This window comes from Apaloderma vittatum, unplaced genomic scaffold (genome assembly GCF_000703405.1).
Source record: "Apaloderma vittatum isolate BGI_N311 unplaced genomic scaffold, ASM70340v1 scaffold44890, whole genome shotgun sequence".
In the NCBI taxonomy this organism is placed as follows: domain Eukaryota; kingdom Metazoa; phylum Chordata; class Aves; order Trogoniformes; family Trogonidae; genus Apaloderma; species Apaloderma vittatum.
This window is the reverse complement of record NW_009693732.1, coordinates 7,402-33,540: the sequence shown is the minus strand read 5'-3', so window position 1 is coordinate 33,540 and position 26,139 is coordinate 7,402. Positions and strand designations below refer to the sequence as shown.

Sequence of the window (26,139 nt, the reverse complement as noted above, 5' to 3'; positions counted from 1 at the left end):
GTGGTGTTTTTTCCTTTTTTTTTTTTTAAATTATTATTAAAATCTCTTATCTTTTGTCCTAATGCTAGAAGTGACATAATAAATAGCTTTTGCATGGCTCATGTTCCAACACTTGTTAGCTTCTGTTTCTGTCCCTCAAAGGCAGTTACTTTCCTTAAAAGTTCCTTTCCTTAAAAGTTAAATTCCTTTGGGTTTTCAGTCCATAATTCTGCCTATCTGCTATCTCTGCTAGTGGCCTTATCCTTAAATCTCCACATCAGAAAAACTTCCACTGTGGTTTTATGGAAGATTTTCTTGCATTAAGAACATCTTGCATTAAGATGGCAAACACTCTGTAATGAAACATACGATACCCCGCACGAAGCAAGGATCTCACTTGGGTTCTCACATCTTTGTTGGCTTGGTTTGGAATGACAAAATACTGTTGACTATGGAAGGGCTGCTTCACTAGAATCAGCCTGTCCAGAGAGCAGCTGGCTACAGCTGTAAAAATCCAGTCCAGCGCTGAAAATAACTTGTACAGTGAGAACCTTTGCTTTATTTGCTAAAAATACGTTCAACAGAAGAGCTAGCTGGAGGTTATAAAATTCAAAAGCCTTGTTATGAACAATTTGAGTTGTGAATTTACAACAGTCCACACTTGTGGCCGTCCGTGGAGTAGCACCAAGATGAAGTTGGTCACAGGTCCTCAGGTTTTGAAAATAAGTTGTCAGAGAAACAGAATCAATTCTAACTCATCGCAGTCCAGAGGGGATCATAACAATCTTTTCAAAGGCTGTGAAAATGTTCTGTGAAGATTTCACTGTGAACCCTGTTCAACAGCAGACCCTTTTCACTACCCTTTAAGCCTACGGGAAAAGTTTAGCTTACACGAAAAATGCTAAGCTTCATAACAAGACTGAAGAGCTGTTTATCTTGCCAGAAATATTGTCATTGTTTTTGTCAAAATCTTTAATGAAAGCAAAGTGTTTCTTTAAAAACAACTTCCCTATTAGAAACAGCTTCACTTCCAATTTCTCATTCTGCCTCTTGAGTAGTACGAAGGCCTGAACCTCTCGTGTTTTAACACGGGCTCTTCCAGCCAGAGGGTGTCTGTTGTGGGTGCGCTCCATCCCTCTGTATTTTAGCAGCTCTCCTGAAGTTTTTAAGTGTTTATCTTACACAGCTGAAAGTCTCCTCCCGTTTCATGAGCTCTACACTGGAATGCAATGGAAGAGACCCAGGGGCTCTGGCCACCCAGATTAGAGGTTTTTGTAATAAGGTCCCTATATGGTTTTGTTAGAGACTTCAGCTCTGTCTCTGTCTGTCTCTGCTCCTTGTTTGGGAGGCCAGTGGGAGGAGAAGAGCTGAAGGGGCTATATAACCTCAGAGATCTCAGATAGAGAGTGCACCATCCCAGAACAGCTATCCCCAGCCAGGCACTGTCAGGGTAAGTGGCACTGAACCAATAGTAAGATTTACAGATTGCTGGAGGACTTCAATTAAATAACTTCAAATGGAAGCTATTCAGGGGGATGTACTGCTGTGCTGTCATTTCCTTAAGCAAACTTACTAGAATTGAATTGATAAAATGCTTGTAACGTCTATACTGAGTTGCCTTTATTCTATAGCGCTTCTGAAAGGGAAAGAAAAGTTCCACCTGATGATCTGCTGATTCCACCAGCACTCCAGCAATTGTATAAAGTCAGCTTATGTAATGCCATAGCTGGAATTACAGTTACATTCATGTTTAAATGAACCTGTGTGACTTTGGGGTGTTAGTTTGGGACAGAACAGAGTTCCTGAAGGGTTGTGTAGTAGTGTTTCTCAGCATGTTTGCTGCAGTGTGGTTAATGCAGTGTAAGACAGTGTGAGTGTTTTGGGGAATGTGACTGTAAGAAGAGCTGTAAGTGTGCAAATTAGCATCTAACAGGATACAGTGAGGATGTGTGTGTATTCAACCTTGTCTCTATGTATATGAAACTACTGGTTTGCAAAATACCAAGTGTTCATGACAGAACAGTATTTCTTGAGGGGCTGGAGTTCTCTTAATAACTTTTTGTGGTGATTGGTTATCTTTAGATGTAAAGCAGGTAGAGGAGAAAGGCTAAATACTGCATTAATTACTTGGGAGAAAATTTCCATGCTTCCATAGTACTTGGTGACATTTGCTGCTGTGGGATGTTGCTACTGCATGCCATGGAAGTCCTGAGCTGTAACTCACTGGCTGGCATCAGAGCACCCTGTCTGAAATAATTCAGCTTTGATTTTTCAACTTTTTGTGCTTTATTACTAAATATGGTTTTCATTTAGAGTCCTCCAAAGTATAGCCTTTCCTGCCCCCATCTTTCCCCTCCCCCAAGTGATTTTTGGCATTGCATTAGCTGCATGGGTTTGAGCAAACCCCCTGACCTCGAACTCTGTTCCAAAAACAGACGGTTGAAAAACCTATTTCCTAATTAGGAAATAGTTTGTCCAAACCAGTGTGTTCATTCATGTTAGATAACAATTGTACTGCATTCAATAAATGGTTGAATATAAAGAGCCTGTTTTCCCAGGAGGTTAATAAATGCAAAAACTGCAACCTACTTTCCTGTCCCAATAATAACGGTAAAATATCTGCAGTACATCAAGTTAGGATTTCCCTGTCCTTGTCTTCTCCCTGGAGCTCTGCCCATGCAGCCTACAGGAGATGGGCTGCAGCCATGTCTTGTGGCTGCCTGGGTGAGGAGAGAGAGCAGATCTCAAATGAAGGATTTGGGAGATCTGGCTGAGATTATTCCATCCATTGTAGAGGCTAAACAGATTGTGGACTCCCTTGCTTATCAGCCATGGCTCTCGCTGACTCCATTCCCAATATTCCCGTGGCAGAAAGTTTTGGAGACTGCATGTGGAGTCAGCTGGTCTGTGGATGACAGCTGTCTCCCTTAGCTGTTAACACATTGCAATTTGTTGAACTCTGCATGGAAGCCCAGGCTCAGAGCTAGCCAAGTGATTCCCTACCACGCCATAAATTGTGAGCAAATAGTTCTTGAGTCCTGGTACTCAGTGCTTGTTTCTGTAATTGACTTTAATACAAAGCCTTCAAACCCTTTTTATTACCCATATTATCTTTCCCTTGCCAGAGGAGAAAAACTGTTTCTTTTTACTGAGACAAGGAGCTGACACAAATTACTCTGCCACTCTACAAATGCAGTTTACTACCTGCTTTGAAATTATGATAGAGCCTATGCGATGGCTACTTTTAAAACACATACTGTTCCTGAGTTCATTTTAAAGGCAGGTTATTTTTTCTGAGTGACTAAGGGAGAACTGGAAAAGGCTTCTCCCCGCCTCCCCCCCCCTTTTTAAATGGGAACATTTCTTCTCTTTTAAAAGGTTAAATGTAAACCTATTTGGCAATCTTCACCCAGTGGGTTAATACCTGCATCAGGAAAAGGGTATAGCTTTTTATGTTGTTAGTTGATGGGAAGCCCAAGACTGAATGGGGAAGACTGAAGCGCTCTTACCTTTGACAGGTTTCCACATGTGCCAAGGTTTTGTCAGGGTGGTAGAAAATGAGAGGAAGTTGTGCTGAATCCAAGGCAAAGGAATCTTTGTTTTTGCAGCTGTCAACCCAGAGTTCTTTTTTATCTCCCACCCACCCCCAGCCACGGATTTCTGTGACCAAATTTAGATAAACGTTTGCTGCTCTCTGATCGGTCTGCCCAACTGGAATTCTCCTCTGGAATCCCCTGGATAATCTCTGGTGTGTACAGCCCTCTGGCAGACGTGGTTGAAAGCTCTTGCTCTTCCAAAATGAAGCTTGTTCCCTCGTATGGCCCCCTAGGCCTTGTGATCACCAAACCAGAGCCTTAGCTCTCTTTGCTGGTGCAGGTTGCTTTATTCTTTCCTGTTGTTTTCATAGGGTCATTTTCTGTCTGGAGAGCCTGAGCACGTGGACATAGAAGATGTGTGAGGAAGAAGACAGCACTGCACTTGTCTGTGACAATGGGTCAGGGCTCTGTAAAGCTGGCTTTGCTGGGGATGATGCTCCCAGAGCAGTTTTCCCTTCCATCGTGGGTCGTCCCAGGCACCAGGTGATGAACTGCTTTGGTTTTCCCATGCTGGGCTTGTAGAAGGCTTTGTTGCCCCATCCCCAGTTTTCCACTCCAGGGACACCTTTTCCTGTGGTCTTTGTGACACAGTATTTCCAGGCAAAATGAGTTCAGCAGTGCACGCACCTAAGTCAAAACCAATCCCTTGCCTTGTGAGAGGAATCCTTCTAAAATTTTTCACTCCTTTCTGTGCCCTTTCCCCTGGCCCTTAATTTTGGATTACCCAGAGAACTCGGTCAATAAAGCTAGTTTAAAAACCAAACCAAAACAAAAAAGCCCAACACAGATGTATCTTTAAATTCTTACTCCCCTAAAAGCTGATGATAGGTGATATGTGGAAAATTAGAAGAATTTTTCAAGCAGCTTTCTGTTAACTTTGCTGACTATATTCATTTAGCTGTATCATAACCCATCTAAGGTGGAGTTTCTTTAGCTTCAAGATTTATATTTGAGTATATGATGCATTCCACTCCATTTTAATAATTTGCAAAATACATTTATTGTCTGAGCTGTTAAATACAGAATTTCTGAGCCACATTGTCATTAGCAAGAAATAAAGCAGCTTGGTTAGGCCACAACAAATTAATCCACCTAATCAGCAGTTCCACTTAATTGCTTCTGTGCCATCTGAGGCCCTGATGAAGTGGAGCTAAACTAGTTATAAGATGTGGCAATTTATATACCCAGCAAAAGCATTTAAAGTTCTTCAGGGCTGGAGAAATGTTTGCCTTTCAGCATAGCAGCTAGGGCTGGAGGTCTAACTGAGGCCTGTGGGCATTACTGTAATTTAAAAAATATGTTCAAAAGCCAGCTTCTGTAGATAGTGTGAACAGTATTAATTGCTCAAAACCAAGCCATACTGTCACAGCGGAAATGCAGATTTCTAGAACCTTTCTTTCCTTATCACATATCACAGCATTAGCCTCCTGAAGGAAGGATTTAAGCTCTGGGAAATGCAAAGCATGTATTGCTCCGTCTCGACCCTTAGATGGCACAAAATCCCTTTCTGGTTTTACTCCACTTCATTATAATTTAGCAAACAGGTCATGCCTAAATTATAATGAACATTAAACCAACCCTACTTTTTCCAATTTATCTTGATGAATTTGACATTGTACTTGCTCTGTTTACTTACACTGAAGCGGAAACGTGAACTCCAGAGATTTAATTGAACTAAACATTTATTTTTTGCTTTTAATAAGAAATAAGTTCATTCATTAGTATTCATAAAGTATTTTGTAACTAGTGTAACTGGCAACTGGATTTATTTCACAGCTAATGTTCTATCTACTTTGTGACACCTCTCCCTGAGAGACTGACTCCATTTGTGTTACTTTGTAGGGCGTGATGGTCGGTATGGGTCAAAAAGACAGCTACGTTGGTGACGAGGCTCAAAGCAAGAGAGGAATCCTGACCTTGAAATACCCCATTGAACACGGCATCATTACAAACTGGGATGATATGGAGAAGGTATTTCAACTTTGAAAAGCTGATGTGTATCACTGGTAAACAGGGCTACTTGAATCAAATGTTTACAGAATACTCACTAAATTTTAGATGAAAATGTCATGCTATCAAGTATGGTTTAATGAGAAGTTAGTTAACAGCAAAGGTTATCTTGCACCTAAAGATAGAGTATCACTAGGACTACATCAAAATAGTTCTTGGGAGTTCCCTTACTCCAGTCTGATTTATAAATCTGGAGGGAAAAAATATCCTCAATTTGCTAGTAAGGAAGTGGAATATAAGAAGGTACCTGATTCTGCAAAAATGAAAAATATGTATGTAATCCCACTGTAAAGGGTATTGCTCACACACATACTTTTTAATGCTTGAAAGATAAACAATATTGCAGTGTAATGCATCCATTTCAGGGAAAGTATTTCGATAAAAGTCTTCCAGAACCATGTTTACAGTCACAGTCTGTATGGCTGATATAATTTCTGAGATGGTATCTTTATTTGCTGTGGAAATAGTGCTATTTGGAACAGTCAGGACATCAAAGCACACTGCAAGCATGAGGAGTAACACAGACTTACTGACTCTAATAGCACTGTAGGTTTTACTTGGAAGCAAAACCTTTCAGGTGCTTAACATGTCAACCAGTCCCTAACCACCACCAGCTTGAAAACAAGCTTAGAAGAAACGTCCTGGCCTTTAGAAAGTCTCTGGTGGTTGTGCTTCTTATTAGTGTATGAACCTCCTTATTGCAGTCCACTTAGCCTCATATTTTTATAGGCAGTGGTAATGAATCCTGTGGAGGTAATAAATGCAAGTTGACTTTCAGCCCCACAAACCATTTGCCTTCTTTCTATGAATTCTTGGGCTGGCCTCTACAAACCAAAAGATGGAAATGTCTTCAAGAGACCCATTATCTATTGACCTCTACTACGTGGGTCTGCTTATGTTCTAGAGTTTTTCTGGAACAGTTTCCCTTCCAATCATCACTGAAATACTGTTCTTGGAACCAAGTCTCATCCTGTTCTGATTCTTCTACCATAAGAATAACATATTTTAATTAATCTATGTCCTTAAAATAAGTCCTCTATTACTAGTATTGAAACCTGGGGATAGTGCTTCTCTTTCTACGGTTACTTTGGTAATCTCTATGAAGGCAATAAGAACTCCATGAGAAATACTACTAGCCCATCTCCAGTGATGTAAACAGAGTGTTATAGCACAATACCTGTCTGGAAGTGATTCTGAGCTACTGACTGATGGTATTTCTTTTCTTTGGCTTCTCCCTTGTCCTCAGATCTGGCATCACTCTTTCTATAATGAGCTCCGTGTTGCACCTGAAGAACACCCGACTCTGCTTACTGAAGCACCACTGAATCCCAAAGCCAACCGAGAGAAAATGACCCAGGTTAGATCACACTAAAGCTGTGGAATAATTCCAACTTTGTGAATTCCACAGGATGCGAACATCATCATTTCAGTTAGTCATGCTTTCCAGTAGTCTACCTTTCTTAGTTATGGAAGATGGAAAGTGCATAGTGAGAACTTGTCATATTTGCATGTTATTACATTTAGAAAATCAAAGTATCCACTTTGAATGTGAATACTTCAGCCTGTCCAAACTTTGTCATCTTAATCTGTTTTTATGACCAGGCTTATTGCAAAATTATCTTTAACATGTGCATGTGACTATATTTACACATTTAAGATATATGGCAGATACAGGGAGACATCTTATAAGACAAATATTTTTGGATTTAGATATTTTCCTTCCTTGTTATCACCAACCACTAATACGAAAACCTTGTCTTCTTCTAGTAAATTGCTTCAACTAGGCTGAAACCCCTAGTGTTAAGGCAATTCTTTTAATTGTATTTCAGATCATGTTCGAGACTTTCAACGTGCCAGCCATGTATGTAGCCATTCAAGCTGTTCTGTCGCTCTACGCTTCTGGACGTACCACAGGTAGGCCTCTGGGGAACGTGACACAGACCTCTGAGACAGTTAAATGTGTTGATGTGCACCTGGGAATGAATTGTGTGTTATCTTCCCAAAGGGATTGTGCTTGATTCTGGGGATGGTGTCACCCACAATGTGCCAATCTATGAAGGCTACGCCCTGCCACATGCCATCATGCGTCTGGATCTGGCTGGCCGTGACCTGACAGACTACCTCATGAAAATCCTGACAGAACGTGGCTACTCCTTTGTGACCACGGGTAAGGACACCCTGCTGACTGAGGAGGGCAGTTGTTTCATGTGCAATGTTTCTAGTGGCTTTAGAAGGATTAGCAGGGGTTCTGCAGTTGAATAAACACAAGCAGGAATCCAATAGGAAAGGATTTGTTTAAAAAATTGGGAGGGTGTTGGAGGGTGAAAAGGAACAACCTGTCAAAATGTCTGGATCCTAGAATGCCATTCTAAAGATTGAATCCTTTTGACAGCTGAGCGTGAAATTGTCCGTGACATTAAGGAGAAGCTGTGTTACGTAGCCCTGGACTTTGAAAATGAGATGGCCACTGCTGCCTCTTCCTCCTCTCTGGAAAAAAGCTATGAGCTGCCTGATGGTCAGGTGATCACCATTGGAAACGAACGCTTCCGCTGTCCAGAGACCCTCTTCCAGCCATCTTTCATTGGTAGGTGGAATGATTCTTCTGCATGGGCAAACTGCACAAAAACTCTGTTTTCTTTTGATTATGTCCCATTGCTAGGTCACTCAGACCTGTACACAAGTATGTCCTAGCATCCATTATAAAGTAATCTTGTAGAACAGCACCAGTAGTATGGTGGGAGGAACTTCATGTAAAACAGTAAGGCAAAATGCTGTCCCAAAATAAACCCTGAATGTTTATTCCTGGCTTCTGACGTTTGGCCTGTGCCATTTTGTATGTTGTGCAGTTGGCTACTATGAGGAGTGTGGCTGCAAAGTCACTTTTCTAGATAGTGTAAGGTCTGTTACTTGAATGTGCTTGAAGATGACAATGGGGACAAGAAGGACTCCTTTTATTTTTCAGAAAGACTGCTACCAATCCTGAATCCATGGGTAATCACTTTTGCAGAGCAAAGCCAAGACAATGCCATGCTAATCAACTGCCATGAAGGCAGACTTGCAAGGGGGTCACACAGAAATCCAGTGCTAGTTCTGCCAAGCAGCAGATTTTCAGCTCAGAAATAAAGTAGTTGCATGCTTGGAGGTATTAGGGCATATTTTGACTGTTCTATCTCTGAGCTGGCTTAATTTTAGGGAAAAAAAAAAAAGAAAACGAAAAGAAAAAGAAAACAAATAATTCCAAGACCATAAAAGGAATTCTTAAGACATTTGAGATTGCCTGCAAAAGCCTAGTGGAAACTTTGCTATTCCAGCTTTCTTTTTAAGGAGGAGTTGTGTGCGTAAGAGGGAGAGGAGGGCTGTACACCAAGGAACTCCTAAGCAGATAATTTAGGCAGCTGCAGAATGACCTTGCAGATTTCAACAGCTGTGAAGACTGATGTATTCCAAAGAAACGCTAAAGTTGTCAGTTCTGTGTTAATGATTCTGAGACTCTGCACAGAGTTCCATTATCAGTGTTCTTCTGTACTTTCCTCAGGCATGGAGTCCGCTGGCATTCATGAAACCACTTACAACAGTATTATGAAGTGCGACATAGACATCAGAAAGGACCTTTATGCCAACAACGTGCTGTCTGGAGGCACTACAATGTACCCGGGTATTGCAGACAGGATGCAGAAGGAAATCACTGCTCTGGCTCCCAGCACTATGAAGATCAAGGTATGGTGCAATCATTTGTAAACTGTTTAAATTGGCAAGTACGAAGTCCTTGAAAATCTAGTGAAACATAGCAACACTTTACAACGTAAGTGCTTTGTACATATCTGAATCGTGTCTGCACCTTCTAGCAAATAATCACCATGTAGTAACTTTGTTGCTGGAAGGAAAGAGCCCTCTCTCCTCTCATTTCCCTGTTCATAGTGAATTCCACAAACTGCCCTAACATGGCCAAAGAACAGTGTGAACCCAGCAGCACAGATTTTCCTCTGGGGCTATATGTGAGCTTCTTAAGCCCTTTTTGGCTGATGAAGATGGGAGAGAGGAAATGCTGGTTTTATTCCTGGCAAGTTCAGAACAGAAAGAGCCTCTGACAAGCCCATCTCCCATCGGCTGCTTCAAATCTTCTGTCCCTTGCTTTGCAAACACTTTATCAGATATACCCGTGAGAGTGCACCATAGGTGACTCATTTGCTTTTTAACTTCACTGCTTGCAGCACTGGCTAACTGTAATGCCAGGGATGACACCAGCACATAGACAGTGTTTTTGCTAATATCAATGCTTTAATGCTTTTGTATAATGAATGTATTTTATTCACAGTAGAGTTGTACTTAATGGTTTTATTTTTTAAACAGATAATTGCTCCTCCTGAACGTAAGTACTCCGTCTGGATTGGAGGCTCGATTCTTGCCTCCCTGTCTACTTTCCAGCAGATGTGGATCAGCAAACAGGAATATGATGAAGCTGGCCCATCCATTGTCCACCGCAAATGCTTCTAAATTGCTTTATCTTTATATGACTCCTTAGCATATTACTGTGAATGTATTGAGGAAAATACATCCTTAATTTCATTCCATAAAGCCTTCATCATAATTACTCTAATTGGATACTGTGTATTTTGGGGGGAATACATTTTAAATATGTTATGAAATTGCTGCTCCTATTTTTAAAAAAACAACACGCATTTGTGCAGGTACTGTTATAGCTGGCTTGAAGCTCCATCTTGTGACATGAATTTGTTACTGCACTAAACTGGGCTTAATAGAAAAAGTGGTACCATTTGCTCAATGATACCACTGCTAGAACATGCTCAACTATCAGGCTGTATATTCTCAAGGTTCAGCCTCAGAAAACAGTGTAGTCTACAGACAGAACCAGTCTTGATTTTTCCTAAGTTCTGGGCAGTACCGAAGCATCACAGCATCTATTTGATATCAGGATGAGCATGTGTACTGTGCTTTGCAACTGCTCTATCCAGAAATATTATCTATCCACGCCACTTCTTATTTCACAGCTGTCATGCTGGAAAAGCTAATTTCTTAGTGTGTGGCCCAGAGGTGTAAGATGTGTAGTACCACAGCTCTGTGTGTTTTCTTTAAAGAAATGAAGCCTATTTCTTTAGCAGCATATCTAAACACTAATATTAGATGGAACACATGACTTTCCTGCCGTGTGCCCTCAGGGTGAGTGCCGCCGTTTATTTTTATGTTGTGATTTCTGGCAAGATCTAAAGGGTAATTAAGCTGGCTTAATATACTTTTTCCTCAAAGCCTTTTTTGGGGGGGCTGTGGTTAATGAAATCAACATAGATAAAATAATTTAGATGATTTTCGTATTCTGTAATTTTTCTGATTCCATTTATAGTCTTAAATACATCGGAATTGATATTAAACTAGAAATATATACATAGAAGCTGAAGCCAGTAATACTGTCTTGAAAGTATATGTATGAATAAAGAATTCACTGAGACAGACCTGGAAAAGGTCAATTCTAAGTAACTTGCTGCAATCTGTATTCATCTGAGTTCAGGATAAAGGATGCTATTTATTTTTGTTACCTATTTTCCTGTCTCAACTTGTTTACCTCACTTGTCTGATACTCATTATCTTTCAAACTGTAAGCTCTTTGCAACAGCACCTGCTATTTACTGTGTCTGCATAACCCCTGGGTTCCTGGTCTCGCCCATCTTCTGACTATTAGCACATGTTCCAAACTTTTTTTTAGTAACCTTATTATTTAAAATACAGGTCATCTAGGTTCTTGGAACAGATAAATAAATAAACTCTTGTAAAAGCAATTAACTTTGTATGATTCTTCCTTGTAACTCTATCTAGATATTTTTATCTAACTGTAGATAGATCCAGGGATTCTCTTTGAGGATAAGAATATAGTTTCAAATAAAAGTTCTACTGAAGGGTTGCTAGAGAAGACACATTTCTCCAAAGGACTCTGATGCATCTCTGCTATTCCAAGACATGAATGAGGGTCAGCTCTCAGGTAAAGGACCTGTGTTTTCCTAAGTAGTTTCTGCGTAATAACTTAAGCTATACAAGGATGGAATGGGGAAAAGGATGAAAAAAAAAAACAAACCCTCCCAAACCGATGTGTTTGCCTCTACTACATATAATGTAAATTAATGGAAGCAGTGAAGAGATGTACATAGCTGGAAGCCACAAAAAGCCAACCACTGTTAAAAATCTCTCATTCTCAAACAAGTGACAACAGAAACATTAGTTATTTCAACAGTTACTGTTGTTTGAAGTTCATTTTATTGTTGTGTTTTATAGGTGATATTTGTTTACATATTCAGGGATAATGCCACTGAACTTCATCTTGACAGAGCAACAAAATAACTCCAAAACAGGCTAGAGCAATAAATATCAAACCATTCAATCTAAAATGTATAAATATAAAAGTTATTTCTGAAAATGTAAGAAAAACAGGAATCCATTTTTCTGGTTTGGCCATTTGTGTAGTAACATCACTGTCATCCAGCCGTATTACCTCAGATCCAGCACAATTATCTTTATGTCTTTGCCAACCACATGGGTACATGACTGCAAAAAAAAAAATCAACCAGTTATATAAATCAGTTTCAGCAAAATAGCATAAGATGACTATTGTTTGCTTTTAATTGTTCTACAGCAAAGAAGTAATTTCCAATGTCGGGAAATTCTGACACTGTAATTACTTCTCTGCACTTGATATTTGAAGTGAGCCTCATTTAAAAAAGTTCTTAATTTTCAAAGGTAAAGATTGTTGTCTTCCAGATAACAGAGACATTTCTGATAATTCTGGCTCACTGTTCAGCCATACATGCAGTATACTATACTATGCTATTAAAACATCAAAAGATACAGTTGATACTGAGAAAGCCTTATGGGAAGCCAGGAGAAAATTATGGGCAGTGAAGGAAATAAGGCTTCATCTATTCATAGGTGCACATTTTATCAGCTGAGGTGTTCTGTTTGGACACTACAATTGAGGAGATGAACTGAATTCTTTGATTAAAAACTGAAGAGCTCAGGAATCACTCCTATTTGAAACTGTGGCTTTTTCTTCTGCTGTAAGTAAAAGTGGTGACTGATGGTAACTGCCTCTGGTTAGCCACTATCTGAAGAGCAGTGTGCAATACTTACCTCATGACTGCTATCAACTGCTTAGGTAGATTCCCAATGTCAGTCTCAGAAAGTGAAGTAAGGGTAACAAATTATTAAAATGTGTGAAAAATTATGAAGAAATTTAATCTGAAGCACATATAATTTCCGCTTGCAGCAGAACCATGAGGAAGAGTCTGAATAGTCAAAACTGTGTTGGATCATATACTTACATTAAATAACCTAGGGTCCTTCGTATGTGGATGGAATCCCTTCTTTTTACAAGCAGCAACTTCTAGCATGCCAGCATTAGTAAGTCTAAAGATGCCAGTGCTGAAAAGCAAAAGATGAAACTCCTCTTACAGACTGCTCTCATCATACAAGTCCAGGGTTTCTCATACAAATTGCTCAGCTTAACAGAAGGACAACAGATTGGTACTCATTTACCTTTGATACATAGGAGCCAAGACTGAGTTAGATTCTTAAAGGTATTTGAAACCAAGGGGAATTGCATTCCCATAAAGGAAAAGATGATGAGGGGAAGAGGAGAAAAAAAAAAAAAATCACAGTACTGACTCTATTCCCATTAGGCAGGTAAGCCTACTAAGAGCTGAGGCTAGATTATACAGGATTAGATACAAACCAGCAATTTGGCTATTCTGGATTTCGTTTCACTTGCTGAACTCTAGAGGGGCAATTTACAAGAGAATAGCCTTTAAACTAGCTGTGTAAGTGATTAGTGAGAATAGACATCCTCACCCCTCTTTTAGGTAATCATGTACTAGAAAGCACTACAAAAATGCACTGCTGCATACATTTGATCTAACATTTTGAGTATTAAATAAAACGTTAGAAACCCCACCCTTCTGTAAAGAACACTAATACCTAATAATTACAGGACAGCACCTGATTAATGTTACAGATAGGAGTAACAGTTTAGAGTTGGTTAGAGGACATCAGCATAAACTATGAGAGAGGTTTGAAAGACCAGAGTTTTGAAAAGGTATGTAGATGTGTTTGGGATTACAAAGCCTAGTGCTTATGCACTTGCCCCCCAATCTGTATTTACAGCTCTGCTACATAAAAGGCCCATTTAAGAAGATAGGCAACCAGGACTTGATTCATAGAAGTCATCTACCAAAGATAGAAATCCAGAAAGAAAGGCTGAAGAAACGCACAGTCTAAACACTGAAGTTGGCCCTAGGACCTTGAAATGCCAAGCACACCAACAGAATCACAAAATTGCCAAGGTTGGAAGGATTCTCTGAAGATTATCTAGTCCAATGCCCCTGCTCCAGCAGAATCACCTTGAACAGCTTGGACCATGTCCAGTCAGCTTTTTAATATCTCGAAGGATGTAGACTTCACACCCTCTCTGAGCAACCTGTTCCATTACAACCTTCACACTAATACTTACACAGTTCCAGGTTTTTTCCAGCTACAAAATAAGACCTTATCATCAAAAAAGTGATCGTTATCCCTCTACTCCTCAAACTGCAGTTTTCCTATCATCCTAGAGAATTACGTCTAGCTGCTCCACACTTCCCTCATCAGACATAATGAACATAGGTCTGTGGTAGGACACTGGCAGTGAGGTCTCCACAAGAACAGTTCCTGTTGTTACTTCTTGGTTGAGCAGAGTATAAAAATAAATAAAATTTGAAACCTGAGGCTGGGAGGGAAGAAGGAGAGAGAAGCCAGAAACAACTGTGCATAGAGACTGACTGGAATGCAAGTCTAAACAATTTAAAGAAAACAAACTCACAATACAGTATTCCTGCCCTTCATCCCAGCTGACATGTGCTGTTTGCGTTTGATCAGATTTTATGATAAGGAGCAGGGGAAAATATCTAAACATTACTTAGAAAAATCAGAACTCACTCATTATGCTTTGGTGAACAAACAATTGCAATGGCCTCTGGCAACATTAGCTGATAAGAACAATGAGTATGAAGATCAACACTGGATAAGAATGCAGTTTGTGTTGGATGTGTCTACAAAAAGAAAGGGAAAACTCAACATCATGAAATATTTCTTACAAATCAAGGTCGACATACATTCAGGAAGGAACAATAATTTGCAACAAGAGAAAGCATCAATACTTCCCCAGGTTGGTTTCTTAAATTCCTATTATTAACCCAGATTCTACATTGTTAGGGTGGCTTTTCAGTAGAGGTTTATGGAGGCACATTCACAACCAGATGTACAAGCAATTTTCTGATTATGGGGGGAAAAGGGTGGAACAAAGAAGCACAAGACAAAGAGAAATGACTTGATCGTCCAGAATCCGTAAGATGAAATTAATGTAAAGTTTAAACAACACAATGCCCTCCCCTATAAATTCTGAAAACAGTACAAAAATAAATGGCATAAGAAACTAAAAAAATACCCCTAAATCAACATAAAAAAGGTGCACTGTCAAAAGCAGGCCCATTGTGTCAACAAGATGCCTCAACTGCATTACAAAATACTCATCTGTGGAGAACAAAGTGTAGTGATTTACATCACTGCAATTAGGATTAAGTGAGCAAATTAATTTTGATTTTTCCAGTTATTTCTTTAGTTTGTTATTTCCAGAGTTTTTGTCACATAGTGTGCAGAGCCTATGTAGAAAAGCCAGAATCTGAGTCATACATACGTGGATCCAACCCAAAGTAAGGAGATCATACTGATCCTGAATACCAAATAATTCTTCCACGTTCTCCATGTCGCAGTAGTCTGGGCCTGCAGATTGCTTTGGCACTATTACATGCGTAATAGTAAATTCATTATGTGTCTGTAAGAAAAACATTGACTTAGAGTGGAACAAATGAACTAACGAATAAATGCTGAATCTGGAAGATGTCAGCCTATCAGCTAATACAAAGCAGTATAGCTGCACTGGAATCACTGCACTGACTTACTGCATTTGAAAATATGTCTTAGCATTTCATTGTGAAAACATACAGGGCAGTATTAGTAATAACACGAGGTTGTTGTATTGAAATGTTCTGAGAGACTAGGGTGGAAAGGATGGCCTTTAAAATAATTAAAAACCTGGGAAAAAAAGGTGTTGGGAATACTCTATTTTCTGTGAAGTTTGGAACATCGCTACTCTTGCTATTCTTTCTGTTCACACATATAAAATATACTTGGACATCATCTTTAAAATTCTTTGTATGCCAGCATCAGCCATGACATCTTTCCCTGCTCTGAAAAGACATTAAATGTTGTATAGGTCAAAGGAAAAAAACTAGCCTGAAAATCAGATATTCTGCAGCTTGTTGGGAGGTTTTTCTTCTTTTTTCGTTGTGCCATTATGAATTTGATGACTCTAGTAGATTCTCACAGTCTTTATATTTCATTGTTGTGTAACTAAACCTCACTTACCTTAGATGAATGCCAGACAAAGTACTCGAAAAAGCCTGTATTGTACATCATGCTGAAAAACTTGCTACATTTTATAACGACAGCAGTGTACTTTGATCAGATGTTTCCCCAGTAAGGCAAGTCCACACTGCTGAAATGATCACTCAGGTTATAATATGAAGCTAATTACATTAAAGACTAATTGTTTAGAACTGCTTTTGCTCTGGAATCGATACATTACAGGAAAATACAGCACTATCAAATACATCTTCCCCATACAAATGTGAGGGTTAAACTGTACCAGTTTTCCACAGAGAATTCCACATGTCTCTATTCCTCTTACTGTATTTGCCTCTGCTAGCAGCAGAAATTTGTGACAGAGATCCCTTGGCAAAATGACGCCTCTGAGTGCTTCAGCCAACTGAGCTGATAAGAAAAGAAAGGAGAGAGATATAAAAAGGCATTTGCAGCTTACACAGTGAATTTCCCTAAAATAGGAAATATATGCAGTTACAAGAAATGAATAAAAGCAAAAGAGTTATACTTACCACATCACAGATTTCTAATGAGAATAAATCTACAGCACTTCACACTAAATTAAGGTCACCAGCCCACGAGATACACTCCCTAGCCTGTCGCTGAGGTGACAGTCTGCTGATACCATCTCTCGGAACAGGGCTTTCCAGGGTGAACCACTGCAAGTTCTGCTTCTGTTCCCTTGAAATCCACAGCAAGATTCAGACTTCATTCCACAGGAACAATAAGGCTCAATATCTAGATCCATCTGTTGGTACTCAGCTGGAAAATGCGAAACCGTGCAACTAATCTCCTCTCTTAAAATTAAGAAACTATATGGAACTGTTGTGTGTACACCAACCTGTTCATGCTTTTTTCACTATGGACGTGCTCACAGTGTATAAATACATATGCATATGCAATATGTGGAATCCTACAAGCAGCAAAGAGGCAGATAAAATAAAACAGGAAAAAAAGATTAATTTCTGCACTTACTCTGAACAGCACTTAAAGTAGCCGCTGGCTTTAAGACCCGGTTTACTGGGGGTGAATGTGCAGCACAGCCAGGTGTGCTGCTCCTCTCTTTTTTCTCAAGCTGTGCAGTAGATAAGGAACTGTTCTCTGGTACAGAAATACAAGATAGCATACTTCCATCTATCTGTTCAGACATAATCATGCTTTCTTTGATTTTCTGATCTCGAGCTAGTTCTTGCTTCTTAAGTTGATCCTCAAAGAATTGAAACTGTTCTGATTCAAGCTGCTGTTGCCGCATATGTGCAATTCGTTTCTTCTCTGCCTCTATTAGCTTTTGATGCTCTAGTTTCTTTAGAAATTCAGTTTTACATTTGTTCTGAAACACAAGCAAAATAGTGACATTCTCAGAACATTAAAAAAGCTACAAAAAAATGAAGGGAAAGAAGCAATCTAATTGTTTCATAAAACCATCAAATTCTGTCATTAAAAATCAAGTCTCTTGAAACCTGTTTGCGGAATTGGCAAATACAACTATATTCCCCAAAGTAGTATGACATGGAAGGAAGTATAGGAAGTAAGGAATTCCTAACACAAAGCTCCCAATTTGCATACCTGTGGTGTTTCATGTTTTTACTTCAGTAGTGACAGCACTAGCCCTATTTGCCCATTATAATAAAGTCACCAGAAAAAGACTTTTCAGAACAGTGATGATAAGGAGACTAGACACAAGTGTAAGCCCTTTAATTTTCAATGCAACAATAGATCCAGGAGCACATGGGTTTTCTGTGTAGATTTCATAACCTGCTTTGTTATCTGGTTTTGTTGTTTGTTGCTGCTGTTTGGATAAATTGGATTTCTCCTGCTACTTTCTTTCCTCAGCTTTCCCTATATTGCTTAACCTGGGCTTGGTTCACAGCCTCCCCAGCCTCAGACACGTTAGGTGCCTTCTCTGCTCTGGTCTATGCCCCCTCACTCCCAAGCCACCCCCATTCCACAAACTGCAAGGGAAGCTTCAGGTTTCAAAAAGCCCTTCCTGCTTCCTGGTAAAGAAGAACGTCAAGCATGTTCTAGAATAAATGAAAAAAAAAGAGAGCAGTCATTTATGAAATGCCATGAACAAATCAGAGCTGGAAAGAAAGCCTCAAATCAGTTAGTGACAGGAATATGGGGCATGGGATGTCTAGGGTTTTGATGTTCATTTGGTTAGGGGGTTTTTGTTGTTGTTTGTTTCTTTTTTCCATAATTGCCTAGGTCAATTTTAAGGGAAAGAAAGAAAAATACTTTTTTTTCTCAAATGCTCTTTGCAAGACAAGTTTTTAAAACTATAGATTATGTTTACAATGACTTCAATACAAGATGCAACTATTTACAGTTACTTAAAGACTCAAACAGGATCAATTCAGACTTGAATGCATTTGGAGCCAAGAGATCTTTTCGACATGCTCATGTAAGTGTATCAGCAGTATCCTCTTTGTAACGCAGAATCAGAGCGTAACGAAGACCTGTTCAGATATTTGTAGATAGTTATTAAGTAAACATCATGGCACATTTACTTCCAAGCACATATTTGCATTACTTATTTTCAAATGACCAGATTGAGAAGTGAAAAGTCATTCTAAGCAGCCCATGAAACAATTATATTCTTGTAGGATGGGCATTTTACTGCTTGATTTTTAAGAAGTTTTATACAACAGGAAAGTATTCATACCAAAAAAACTTTAATAACCATATAAAACTTACCTTGTTTTGCATGTATTCTTGATATTCCAAATTATATTTTTTTAAAAGATCTCTCTTCAATTCATCTGTCCGTGGAAATGCAACCTCCTTCAATTTCTTTGGGGTAGGATGGGGGAGAAAGATAGGTAAGTTTAAGTTTTGCTTTTTAAAAGAATCCCCTGGAAAACAAACTAATACAGATTTTTAAAAAAGCAAAACAGACAAAAGTACTGCTCTTCTCCCTGGAAGGAAAGGAATAAATATACACAAAATCATCAGTTTATCTATAGCATGCTGACTTCAATAAAGTTATATTAATTTATGTCAGTCAAAGGTGTGATTAGTCCTTTTTCTAGCCATGTTATCTCTGTTTTGTTTAATAGTGTGTGATGACTAACATTTCTGTTGTAGGTATAATTTCTAAAAAAACGGTAAGTCCAACTTTCAGTGTTTCAGGCAGGATCATCACATTTTTTCTCTGGGACTCCCTGGACAGAAATATGACCGAATGTGTCCTTTTCCAGGTGGAAGAAAATTTTTTATTTGCAGAGATAGCTATACCTGTAGCTTCCTGCAACAGCCCTAGCAGACAAAGCAATTTTCTTTGTAAAACAAAAACAACACCCAGTATTTTCTACTGGTGCAGAGGGTACTACAAACTAATTTAGAGGCTGTAGGGAAGTTTTACATGTTTAATCCTACTGAGTGGCACAGCAGGGAGTACATTACATATCCTTTCTCAACAGGGATGTTTTCCTAGATTGCAGGTCACAGTCAAAAATCTGGCATAAAGCATTTTGTCTTTGAATATAACATTAGTCAGCTTTAACAGAAGAGAAAGCATGCAAATATGGCAGCATGAAGCAATAGTGCTTATTCTAACCACTCTCACTGGTGAGGCCACGTATTTTAAGTTCAGTATAAGCACATGTTTGAAATGTCTCTTTTAGAAAAGGTATAATTAAAAAATTAAAATTATTTTGCATACAAGTGGAGGGAAAAAAAGTCTGAAAAAAACTAAGTAAGTACACAGTTGGTAATAAAAAAAGCAAAAATATTTTTTGATTATTTAGCAAGGTAAGCAAGTAGCTGTATCAACACCAGTAATGCCACACATCTCTACCTCTGATTGCAACAGTCAGTTTGGACCATTGTGCACTCATGTAACCGGGACCGCAATCAAACTCTAAGTGCTGTTAAATTAGTGTGTTTCTAATATGTAAACTTTCAGAAATAGATGTACCTAGGTGTCCAGCAATACACCAACTTATCCAGAAACTGCTTTTGTTCACCTTTCAAAACAATAATTTAATTTCCAGTAATGATCAACTGATTAAACTAAAATAAAACATGAACAACAAGGGCAGAATGGTACCAGAAATTCAATCTGTGGTGGCTGCCATGGACTATGCGTGCACTGGGGGAAAAAGAGTGCTGGGTAAAATGGAGAGATTCTGGGGGAAATATTTCTTAAAGGCCAGGAAACCATAATCCTACCTTAATAATATCTTGTTTTTCTGGTACCGCACATTGGTGATAGTCTCGGTGACTGGGAAGCTTTTCTACAAACAACCTAGAAAATTAAAGATGTGTGTGTTTGCCTCAGTAGTCAGAGGAATATCCACAATAGCTTTTATGTTCCAGAAAAATCACTTCCATATAACTGTTAAACACTGGATTTCAGATAACTTGGAGCAGGTTTCTACAGATTTGTTTAAACTAACACTTGAATTCTTGTATAGACCTATATGAGACACATAGGATAATGACAGGAGATTATTTTCTACATCTGCATATACTTTGGTTTTCATTAGTAGTGGGTTGGGTTAAAAAACATGGATTAACTTGCAGCCAGCACCTAAAAAAAGCTCTCAAAATCACCCTACACCCTAGCCAGAGTTAATAAATCTTATTTCTGCTGTCTTTATCAGTCCTTAGTTGAAATGCTAAATCTTAGATGGGAAATCCAGAATGCAGCACTGAATATCATTAAAGCAGTTATTTTTACCAGACCAAGCTGCACAGTTAACTGTAGTATTATTAACCCACCTAGACATCTAAATTATGGCATTCAGCTACAAAGAATTTGGAACGCACAGCTGCTATCATTGTTTCAGCAATTTGTGCAATGTTCACCTCTGGACCCTCTTTTTGTAGAGATACATACATTTAAAATTAAGCAAAATAGGAAAGATTTGGTTAAAAAGTTTCAATATTTTTCAGCTGACTATTTTGAGAGTTGTAATGAAAGCAGTCCAGATTTGGAGTTTTGAGAGGGGGAAAAAAACCCTACAATGAAAATAGAGTGCGGATTTTGCATTTACTCCTGTAAAAAAGCAATAAATTATATTTAATTCTTTTGGGAAAGAAAAGTAAAAAGATGCAGAAAAACATTTTTTTGTGTGTTTTTTTAAGTGCTTTGCAATACTACCATCTTTAAGATCGGGAGAAACTCACAGGGCATAACTACTACAGGCTCAGCAATCTTATCTAAACAGTGTTTTTGAAGCCATGCACTGTGCTTAACCAACATGCTGATAGATATAGAATAATCTGTGGGAAGCGGTGCTCGTAGAACAGCCTGGTACAGCAAACTTCAACCTCTGTGTATCAGGTTAGTTCACGCCTGGCAGTTAATGTATGGATAGGACTAGCATCCTAACAGTTTACATGAAATTCTAACAAAGCCTGTGGTCAGAGTAAACAACTCCAAAAGGTTTCTTACGTTATGAACTTATTATAAAAAACAAAAGCATTCTCCAAGTTTCCCTCCTCCATATATACTGATGCCATTCGCTCCATCTCTACTCCAGATCGAAAGTAACGACGCGGAGTGATATCTTCATTGATTGTGATATTGCTGCCAAGTTTGCTTAAGGCACGTACTCTCTCTTCTGGAGTCACAGAGATGTCTGTATGGTCAGGAATAGCTACAAGCTTTTTCTGAAAAAGAACAGAGAGATTAGCAAAGAAAACCAGATACTACCTTTCATTTTCAGTAAGTGATCTCATTCGAGAAACTCAGGGGAAATCTTTTTCTCAAAATAGGCATTGGTTTCCCCACTGCTAGCCACAGTTGAAACATTCCAATATCATAGAATCATAGAATGGCCTAGGTTGGAAGGGACCTCAGGGATCATTTAATCTAACCTCCCTGTCATGGGCAGGGATGCCTCTCAGCTAGATCAGGCAACACATGGGGACCGAGCGGGGATCGAACCCATGGTGGCTTTGGTGGTATCAGCACCATGCTCTAACCGACTGAGCTAATATGTTTTTCAATTGCAAATAAGTTGTGAGTGCACTTACAAATAAAAAGTTATCTTAGCTCCCTTCTCGAATCTTCAAACTACAAAAAACTCCCAGGAAAAAAACAAAACAAAACGCACAAAAACAGAAACAAAAAAACTCAAGATAAAATTAAGTAAATCCCTGCAGAAATGATCAAAGGCAACACAAAGCATGTCCTCTTTAGATTCCCCCCAATGAAATTCCACAAGGTTCTGCCTTAAGTTATTTCAATAATTTGATGGAGAGTCTGAATACTGAGGCTCTTATCATATGATGTACAGAGTATGACTGCTGGGTATACTTCAGCTGACAAAGAGCAGTGAGTTTCCCCGGTCAGTGAAGTTCATTTCAGTTGTTCATTTCCAGGTTCAGACGAGTTGCTTAAAGCCTAAGAAGTTAGAACTAACTCTACTGAAGATGCAGCATAGCTGCTTATTACAATTGTTACCTTTCTGGCTAAAAGAATTGGCTAAGCAAGTTTTTTCCTCTTACTTCAATGAACATTTTTACTCTTTCCATTCAAAATGTTCACTTCAACTTCTTAGAAACCTGATCATTAAAACAAGCTAAAATCCCATAAACCACACATACAGAAATAAAATAAATTCCAACAAAACCATTGGACAGAATGTGGGAGGAACCAGCAGCATGCAGGAAGAGAGCCTTGCAGCTGACAGCAAACACTGCTAAAAAGCTCACTTGAATTGCTTCCTAGTTGAAAGAGGATGTACTCTCTTTCAGATTAAAGTATTACAAGATTACACTTTAATTACAAAATAAGAGTATTTCTTTGTAAGACATACCAAGGAGCTGACAGTGAATGGTTGTTCCATGTTGTTTTCTGTCTGGAGGCCAAGAAGATCGCTGTTTTCCTCCAAAGTCTCCATCTGACTGTAAAGGGAAGTTATCAGCCCAGCACTCAGAATTTCCAGCCAGCTGTCTCAGGGTTTATTAGCCCAAGGGAAACTTGAACACAGATACGTTGATTGTGGTTGTGTGCTGGAAAAAGTATGACAAGTCATTCAGATTAGAAATACATTCAAATGTCACGCAAGTTTGCATGCCTGTGCCCACTCATACCTTGGTAACACAGTGCTTACATATTCCATATTTAATAATCAATATTTAATAATAACCAATAATAATTAACAATTATTAATAATTAATAATTATTTATAATCTTTCACTATCATTATCATAATCATCTAAAATTTACTAAGCATCTAGAATTTAAAATGGGAATGCATGAGGGCTTACAGGACAGTTGTGAACTAGCTGATCTGTTCTAATGTTATTACAGTGGATTTGAATACAATATAACAAATTATTTTTACAATTTTTGCAGCAACTTCAAGAAAACCCCCAACTTCCAAGCATTAAGTGAAAAACTGAAAGGTCAAAGACTAATCACAGAATCTGTTTCCTTGAGCATATGTTTTGACAAACTTATTTATAAACAGTGTGAATCTGGTATATTTTTTCCTGCTAAGCCTATAATTAAAAATTAAATTTAGCACAAAATTGTATCAGTAATATAAAGCAGAGAAAATATTTCAAATGCTATGTGTTCCACCTGCACAGCTTGCTGACTTCAATAACACTCAAAATAGAATGAACTCTGATGAATAAACTGATCGTAATAGCTTCTTGCACAGGTCTCAACCAGTACAGACAAATATTTAGACATGTTGTGGTCACCAGTAAAAAACCCCCATCAAATTCCTGGAAGGGAAATTAATTATTTAAATTACACTGGAAATATGAAAATGAAGCTCCTAACTCTGGTTTTTCACTTCTGTGCACTCAATCTAAACAGATTTGATCCTGAATGTCAAAGGCAATTTTTGTACTGCAATAAATATAGTTTATGCTTTTGTAAAAGCATAAGGATGGGTTCAGCAAAGATACTTAGCACATCTCTCTCTAGAGGCCAGAGGACTCTGAGTCAGAGAAAAACAACTCTAATGTGTTTTTAGCTGGCTGCATTTCTCAAGTATTGATTTCTGTATTTCAGTCTTCCTCAATTTTTCCAAAAACTAACAGTATCTATTAGACAGGTCTATTAGATCAGTCTTTAATTTCAACAATTATGTAATGTAAGGAACAAGTTATCCACTGTGAGACCCTGGAACATGTTGCTCAGTGAGGTTGTGGATGCCTCATCCTTGGAAGTGTTCAAGGCCAGGCTGGATGGAGCATTGAGCAACCTGGTCCAGTAGGATGTGTCCTCACCCACGGCAGGGGGATTGCAACTAGATGACCTTTAAAGTCCCTTTTAACTCAAATAATTCTACAATTCTAAGTAGAGCGAGTATTACATGAGACATTAAATACATTTAAGTAATACACTTTCCTTAAAACACATCCTGTTTTACTTGGAAAACCCTTACTGGTACACCCATTGCACCACATTAATTCAATCTGCTTTCAGGTATGACTTCCCAATCCCAATGAATATGTTCTTGCTTGACTTTATATCCATGTTTTCCATTTTCAAGATTTTTATTCTCATCATCAGGTATGTCACAGGCCTTTGAATTCAATTTCAAGACCTGCTGCTTTTTCAAATTCAGATATTCAAAATGCTTCCACAATCTGTGACAAAAAAAAATGCAGCATGGCTTATACACCCAAGACATCAACATTAGTGTTAATGCAAACAGTTCTCTCAATTTAATTTTACACACGTGGAGCTCTGGTGAAAATGATCATCTTGGCAGGAGAGCCTGTTCCCTGCCTGTCCACTGACTGCAGAATGGCCCCATGGGACCACAGTAATTAGATATTTTTGCTGTAGCCTACACCAAGAAACATACTGCTTTATGGCTAGTTCCACCTGAAGCTTTCTTAGCTGGACCACTGTAGATGTGGTAGACTGTAAAAGGAGAGGGCCAAAAGCCTGGTCAGGACAGAGCCCACAGAGCCCCTGCAGCTCAGATTCTAAGCAGAAACAAAACCTCAGTAAGAGACTCATCATTGTGCGGCTCAGGAATAACAATATCAAAAATTATTTGAGAGCTAAAAAGCATACATTTTAAAACAATCTATTCACTCGTGGATTTTTTTTTTTAATTTCCCTTAGAAGCAACTTGGAGATCTATGACAGCTGAATGGAAAGCTGGTTTTGGTCTGGAGTATTCAAGTGTGACAAATTGCAAAATATTCCAGTCATTCAATTTATAAAAAAAGATACTGTTCAAAGGTAAAGGGTACAAAAATTTCTATTTAATCTGTACTTCAGTTAGGTATCTTTTAACCTAAAGAAACATTAAAAGTAGGGGGAAAAAAAAGTGTAATGCCGTGTATTTTAAAGAGGAGATACCTGGTTAGAGCAGAAACTCACAATTCCTCAAAATTGTGTCAGAACTTTGGAAGGATGAAGAAGCTCTGCAGAGAGAACAAGTCACAGTGCAAGAGCTTAGCAGAAGAATCATTGCAAATAAAAGAGGAAACTGTCTTTTTAAATTTGGCTTCAGGAACACACTAAAAGCAGCCACTGTAAATAAAGAAGAAATACTAGGATGAATTTTTATCACTTCTACAAAAATGTCAAATAAGACTCAAATATATTATCTATTGCAGGTGGCAGTGTAACTTTTTAATAATAATAAAAAATCCTAAAATGAACGTGGGCTGTCTTGGGGCTCCAATCTGATACATTATCCTTAACATGTAGACACACCGGCCAGAATTACAAACGATTAAAATGCAGAAAGTTAAGCTTCACTAAAAACACCACCAGAGGCATGTCTGCCAGCCCCCTGAAATGCCTCTGTGCATAATGTCCCTCCTGGCACAGCTTCACAATCACCTCCAGCTGCCAAGGGGCTCCCCTCACCCCCACCAGCCTTCTTTGTACTTCCGCTCTGTTGACACCAGTGACTTCAAGGTAAGTTGTAGCTGGTCCAAATTAAAATCAAATGGTCTTTTAAAATTAATTACTTCCTTCTCAAACTTGGAATTGAAGGGAGGAGGCAGAAACACAAAGCCAGCAAAACAGACAAACTTGTCCCTTTCCGAGGCAGTGCTGTTCTAGATTGATAGGAGCTGGCTTTGAAAGTGCACCCTAGGAGCCTGTACAGAGCCTACAAGAATTGCCCAGTTCTGATGAGTG

The 26,139-nt window shown here is 38.7% G+C and overlaps 2 protein-coding genes across 3 annotated transcripts; one reads left to right on the top strand and one right to left on the bottom strand.

Annotated features, from left to right (window-relative positions):
- Positions 1-1,387: 1,387 nt before the first annotated feature.
- ACTA2 (actin, alpha 2, smooth muscle, aorta) lies at positions 1,388-10,231 on the top strand. Of its 2 annotated transcripts, XM_009864446.1 has the most exons (9): positions 1,388-1,429; positions 3,887-4,058; positions 5,418-5,546; positions 6,832-6,942; positions 7,415-7,499; positions 7,591-7,752; positions 7,978-8,169; positions 9,121-9,302; positions 9,936-10,231. In XM_009864446.1, exons 2-9 carry the CDS (start codon positions 3,930-3,932, stop codon positions 10,077-10,079), a joined length of 1,134 nt encoding a protein of 377 aa, XP_009862748.1. In that variant the 5' UTR covers positions 1,388-1,429; positions 3,887-3,929; the 3' UTR covers positions 10,080-10,231. The 2 variants fall into 2 exon arrangements, with proteins under 2 accessions (XP_009862748.1, XP_009862755.1); XM_009864453.1 differs by lacking the exons at positions 1,388-1,429; positions 5,418-5,546 and having other exon boundaries at positions 3,930-4,058.
- A 1,603-nt stretch (positions 10,232-11,834) lies between these two features.
- On the bottom strand, positions 11,835-22,912 carry STAMBPL1 (STAM binding protein-like 1). Its single transcript, XM_009864434.1, has 10 exons — positions 22,829-22,912; positions 21,460-21,677; positions 20,232-20,307; positions 18,756-18,851; positions 17,037-17,391; positions 16,327-16,451; positions 15,316-15,453; positions 14,559-14,671; positions 12,911-13,010; positions 11,835-12,137 (listed from the first exon to the last, which is right to left on the bottom strand). Exons 1-10 carry the CDS (start codon positions 22,910-22,912, stop codon positions 12,081-12,083), a joined length of 1,362 nt encoding a protein of 453 aa, XP_009862736.1. The 3' UTR covers positions 11,835-12,080.
- Between the last annotated feature and the right edge of the window lie 3,227 nt (positions 22,913-26,139).

What these genes read in the sequence shown, in the direction of transcription:
- ACTA2 (XM_009864446.1), top strand. Translation starts at nt 3,930, where the DNA reads ATGTGTGAGGAAGAAGACAGCACTGCACTTGTCTGTGACAATGGGTCA. An exon ending in CTACTCCTTTGTGACCACGG is followed by an intron (nt 7,753 to 7,977) that starts GTAAGGACACCC and finishes TCCTTTTGACAG; the next exon opens with CTGAGCGTGAAATTGTCCGT. An exon ending in CTTCCAGCCATCTTTCATTG is followed by an intron (nt 8,170 to 9,120) that starts GTAGGTGGAATG and finishes TACTTTCCTCAG; the next exon opens with GCATGGAGTCCGCTGGCATT.
- STAMBPL1 (XM_009864434.1), bottom strand. Translation starts at nt 22,912, where the DNA reads ATGGAGACTTTGGAGGAAAACAGCGATCTTCTTGGCCTCCAGACAGAA. An exon ending in TTACTTTGGGTTGGATCCAC is followed by an intron (nt 14,672 to 15,315) that starts GTATGTATGACT and finishes TTCTTTTTGTAG; the next exon opens with ACACATCCAACACAAACTGC. An exon ending in TGTTCACCAAAGCATAATGA is followed by an intron (nt 13,011 to 14,558) that starts GTGAGTTCTGAT and finishes TTTGCTTTTCAG; the next exon opens with CACTGGCATCTTTAGACTTA.